Genomic DNA, 5,658 nt, shown 5'->3' with positions numbered 1-5,658 from the left:
TGATACACAGAAGTTTCCCTCCCAGGCTTATAAGCTGAACCCTAACCTTTTCCCAGATCAACTGCCTCAGTACTAGGTACCCGTCATAACCTTTGGCATTGTGAGCGATAAAAGTGCATCCTTTAAACTTATCATTTATAAATGTCTTTACAAACTGATCCAGACATCTAACACCATAACAATCCCACATCACAACATCTTCATCATCATCATCCTTCAACATATCCCTGGCGCATGCATAATTAGGTATATGTGTGCCAGTTTCTTGGCAGCATTCGAAATCATAAATAATGTACTTTTGGCCAATTCGTGGCCGGACCAGCTCTTTTAGAAAACATAAATGATATTCCAAACTTTCAACCTTCTCGGAACACTGCCCACACTTGGGTTCCTTGCATTTCACGTGGGGAGTAAAGATGTAAACCCCACACTTTTCACAATATTCTTTACTTTTACAGTCAACTTTTCCCTCTGTAGCTAGCTGTGTTTGAGTTTCAAAACATACCTTAGAATGACTTTGCACTTATAGCAGCGCATTTTTTCCTTCTCTACGTGCTTGCATTCTTGCTTGAGACATGATCTGCAGATATATTGACAACCATGACTAAATTTATGGTGATAGTGGGTGTGGCAAAATTTACAGAAATGGCGTTCGCCCAGGAAACCCTTGATATTTTTGATGGCATAGTAATGATTGTCGTGTAACAATATAAACACTATTTTTTCTTGCTGTGGGAGGCCTGTAACAAAAAACCTCCATCCGTCCTGCAGATAAAACAAGATCTTTATAGTAACCCCTAAAGCTTTTTCAAAGAGGTGTATCTGAGAAAAGTTAACCATGTTTTCTGTGGAAATACCCAGTCTGATGTGAAGTTCCCTGACCCTGGTAATAATTTCTTCATTACTAATACCCCCGCCAATGAGCCAGAGCAAGCAGCTAGCAAAACACAGAAATGCGCCTTCCACATTGAAATCTACTAGGTGACGTCTTTTTTTCTCCAGTACTTTGGTGATCAGCACAGTGCTTAACTTCCTAAGCCCTCCCCCCTCATTGTTCCTCACAATGGTAACCACTAATTGTAAATCTCCCCCCCACAATATCTCTGCTTTACTTTGAAGCAGATTTTCAATACTGGTCAGAAAATCATCAGCATTTAAACCATCCATATTCCTCCTCAGAGAAAAAAAGAGGATGATTTAACCCATCTGCATCCAACCGGAGTTGAACAAAATCATTTGCACCTATGTCTCTAGCAACATTATTCAAAACATGCTGTATAGCATTATGAATAGCATCTATAGCATGTACAAAAGACTAAATTTGGTCAACATTAACGAATCTATATCGCTGATAGTATTCCACAGCCATGAAATTTCGGATAGGATGCTCCCACTCTTGCACCAAATCCAGATAAACATAGTTCGAATTCGGAGAGTTTGCAGAGTTAGTGCTTTGTAGCTGGGGCATAGAATGATTTATCTCCTCTTCTGGTTGAGATACAGGCATAGGTTCACTACTATCACTGTCTGCTGGGGATGTGGGGAGTTCACCTCCATGCATTTTTGTTTTTTTGCAGGGCGGCCCTGGTTAATCAAACAAACAAAATGTTATCACCTACATTCCTAATAATGTAATACAAACACAACCCTTTTTTAGATTATAAAATAATATGAATGGATTTGTAGTTGGATAAAATGCTAGATGTTATACCTCCTAACTCTTGTGCTGTGTGGCTTGTGCATGGTTGAGGGGTCATGCCATGCCGGGGTCCTTCCTGCTCTGTGGGTATAGTGAGATCCACAAATGGTTGATCATCTTCCCATTCTGAAGGAAAAGAAAAACCCAATGGTCAGAAATGTTGCAGAAATTTTTGTAAGAATCTGAATGTATGTAGGAATAAAAAACAAATACCATTATAAAACCTCAGACATTCGGAATCAGTCAGTTCCATCTAGTAAAAGAAAACAAACATGCCAAGAATATTATAATCACGTTCTTTTTTTATATCTAAGAGGGGCAGTGTTTCAAAATTTAGCAATAAAACTACTTACAAGATCCGCACCCCTTACACATTCGGAATCAGTTAATTCCATCTAGTAAAAGAAAACAAACAGGCCATGAATATTATAAATACATTCTTTTTTATATCTAAGAAGGGCAGTGTTTCAAAATTTTAGCAACAAAACTACTTACAAGATCTGCACCCCTTACACATTCAGAATCAGTTAATTCCATCTAGTAAAAGAAAACAAACAGGCCATGAATATTATAAACACATTTTTTATAGCTAAGAGGAACAATGTTTCAAAAATTAGCAATAAAATTACTTACATTTGTAGCATCCATTCTGTAAAGAGGGTCTTCTTAGCAGATCACAGGGGTCCAGAGGTATGAATATGCCAGAAACTGACAAATGTGTCTGGGGTCAGTATGAATCCTACTTTTTGTACACTCTGGCTATGTCAAAAATCACATCGCCCACCAATCAGGTTACCCCCAGCCGAATGATTAGATTATATATCTGTGTCTAGCACCTGCTAGGAGACCAGCAAATGTAAACTTCATAGTGTTAATAGTTTCTTGTAATTAATTCTGCTGATAACCCCCAGCCGAATGATTAGATTATATATCTGTGTCTAGCACTTGATAGGATTAAACATGAGACCAGCAAATGTAAACTTCATAGTGTTAATAGTTTCTTGTAATTAATTCTGCTGAGTTCTTCACCCCTTTTGACCAGTACACCCCATATCAAGAAAAAAATATAATACAACTTTCATGTGATTTGTAAAGCACCTTTTATTATAAATTTCATAGCGTTAACAGTTTCTTGTAATCTATTTCTGTTACATTCTGACATATGATCCTCTTCAGAGACAATGGCAATTTGGCTTCAATCTTTGACATTAATGACAGCGGATCACGCATAAGCGCTATACGATATATAAATTTCTTGAGCTCCCCAAGGGAATCCCTGGTGAAATATAAGTTATTCACTTTGTCAGAAATACTGATGATGACCCAGAGAACATGAGGCATAGAAAGTCTAAAGCATATGCTGCTAATAAGCTCTGTTTCACTGGTTCCATCCGTATGGTCTTCATCTGATTGTAGGCACCCAATTAAACAATGGTGTAATATTTTAATGATACACGCTTTCAGAATCTGAGGCATGCTGGCATTTTGAGATTCCACCGTTTCTAAAACAGGAAATAAGGTAGAATTAGTCTAACTGTTTCAACTAATCAAAATACTGTTTTCTTAATTTTTATATTTACTTACCATTTGATGTTTTGCAGAATCTGCAACAACAAGGCTTTATAAATTTGTTGTCTTCTACGATGCCGCATAGGTCAGGTCCTTTTCTTATTCTACGTCTACGCTTGGGAGGTTTGGGGGCCAAATTTACATCAAACAAATCACCAGCAATATTTGCCATCTTCAAAAGACTGCTGGAATTAATTTGCTAGCTGTTCAGACCTGCCTGTACAACACCCCCACGCATGCTATGACACGTCCTTGAGCCTTGTGCCTGTCCAGAATCACGAGGAATGACATGTCCAGACATGCCCACAACACACATACCTAAAACATTAATCTGTTCTGGCCAGTCAGAAATGCTTCGCTTTTGCTGTAAGGTTAGAATAAATTTTATTAAATCTCTGCTATGAACGGTTACGTGTACATATGGATTCGAGGGAGTTGCAAATGCCAAAATATACGTCTTTAGATTTTTACAAAGGTAAAAAACCAACTGTGGGCTTTAAAAGGTCTGTGGTTTTTTCCCCCTATATTCAGGGAAAATGTTTTTAAAATTGCCTGGTTTAAATGCAAACCCTGGCCGCCTTTTAGGTGATCCTTTCCCCCCCCCCCAGCTTTTGAGGTATTGATTTTTAAAACTCCACAAAAATTAAAAGCATCATTAGGCTAGAATGATTAGAAATAAAAAGCTTTTTTTAATTACACCCCCCCAAAATCAGGGTTTTGTTTCCCAAAAACACAGGTCTCTGTGTTTCTTTTGGATTTGCACGTCCATGGAATTAGTCTAGGGTTAATGTAATCAAGTACACAGAAGCTTGACCGCCACATGTTTGTTGATGGGATTAGGTTCGGCAAGCACCATCTGGAAATAGGGCTATGACCTTACACCACACCTTATCTGTTAGGATTACCCATGCTTATTTTGATGGGGTTGGGCCGACACGTCATATCCGGCTAGGGTTATGGCCTTGTGAGTCCTGTACCACGAGGGGTGGGGGTGTGGATTATGCACGTCACATCCGGGGAGGAGGGCTGCGAATGTCACTTCCGTTTATGGGCATGGCCTGGTGACGTAATCAGCACATGGCTTTGTTTACTTTGATGATGTCACTGATCAAAACTACTGATAAGTTCCATTAAAAGTTTGTATGTACTTATACTACTACTTCCATCAATATTCAAATTTAACATTTGATATTTATAATTTCCAGGTTTAGGTAACCAAAGTTTCCTTTATCTCAATTCATAACAGAATCTGATATTCAAAATACACATCTTATCTATTTGAGTATAATTTTGTTCTATTTCCTAAAAGTTATCTATTTTCCCCATCATACATCATCTAATTAATAACACAGTATGCCCTTTAATAAATCAAAGCCCATTATATATATTGTCTGAGTTAATCAATAAATAAAACATATTCATATTCATTTTGGTTCTAATTTTTAAATATTAAACAAATAACATTTCAACTAATTTCCAAATGTTTTAAATTTAATGACCAAAATTTCTCTTATCTCAACTTCTCCCTTTGACCCTCTAATTAGTAATATGAAATCCCCTCTGATAAATCAAAACCCCAATTTTCTTCAGCCTTATTCTGGCTTTCTTTCTCTGCCAACTAACCTTCCATGTCAACGTTTTTAAATCATCAAATAGATCTCCCTCTATTATTATATATATTGTTTGGAATAAGAGAGACCATTTAGTTGCCATTTTTTTGGAAGGGCTAGCCCATTGGTATTCCTTAAATCATCTCCATATTATTCCAAATTCCCATAATTGTCCTGGTATGTTTATCTTCCATTCAATCTGTTCTTCTTCCTCGTCAAACGTCTTCTGATTTATATAGAAAGTCTTTTCCATTTTCAGTGTTGTCCGTCCCTTTTCTGGATATTCCATGGACTGTATTTGTTGGTCAATTGAGTCCTCTGTCTTAGTATTTGATTGTTCCACTTCTTCTGTTACCTTATGTGTTGTTAATTCTTTAGTTGTAGTTGGAATTTTGGTTTGTATATCTCTAGCTGACATCTTGTTCTTTTCTGTAACATCTTATTTCATCACAAGCTGTAAGGATGGTTTCATGTATTGCTTTCAACATGTAAAGAATCTTTCCTGGTCTTCATCCACCTTCTCTTAATAGTGTATTAAGTTGAGGACTTTGAATCAGATGATGAAATTTTTTAATAGCTGGGTATGGAGCCTCTATTTCATGTGTTTGTAGGTAGTTTTTATAGTAAAAGTCATTTGTCAAGTAAAATTTTATAATCCAAGGTATTTCATCATCTCAAATAATGACCAATATTCCAGCTCTAAAAATCAATAAAGGTTTACATTCATAGTTCAAGGAGGCCAGCCATGCCACCCAGAAGTTCTCTTTACAGCTGAACTTC

The 5,658-nt window shown here is 37.0% G+C and overlaps 1 protein-coding gene and 1 long non-coding RNA gene across 2 annotated transcripts; both read right to left on the bottom strand.

The window, feature by feature from the left end:
• Positions 1 to 1,207: 1,207 nt before the first annotated feature.
• LOC310639816 (uncharacterized protein) lies at positions 1,208 to 2,734 on the bottom strand. The gene is made up of 6 exons (XM_083361746.1): positions 2,333 to 2,734; positions 2,195 to 2,236; positions 2,053 to 2,094; positions 1,913 to 1,952; positions 1,712 to 1,825; positions 1,208 to 1,584 (listed from the first exon to the last, which is right to left on the bottom strand). Exons 1-6 carry the CDS (start codon positions 2,345 to 2,347, stop codon positions 1,316 to 1,318), a joined length of 522 nt encoding a protein of 173 aa, XP_083217872.1. The 5' UTR covers positions 2,348 to 2,734; the 3' UTR covers positions 1,208 to 1,315.
• Positions 2,735 to 2,775: 41 nt separating this feature from the next.
• LOC310640494 lies at positions 2,776 to 4,298 on the bottom strand. The gene is made up of 2 exons (XR_014492542.1): positions 3,284 to 4,298; positions 2,776 to 3,201 (listed from the first exon to the last, which is right to left on the bottom strand). It is a non-coding gene; the product is annotated as an uncharacterized lncRNA (long non-coding RNA).
• Positions 4,299 to 5,658: the final 1,360 nt, after the last annotated feature.

The sequence above is a fragment of the Vipera ursinii genome (assembly GCF_947247035.1).
Source record: "Vipera ursinii genome assembly, chromosome: 4".
Lineage (NCBI taxonomy): Eukaryota > Metazoa > Chordata > Lepidosauria > Squamata > Viperidae > Vipera > Vipera ursinii.
This window is presented reverse-complemented; position numbering and strand designations above follow the sequence as displayed.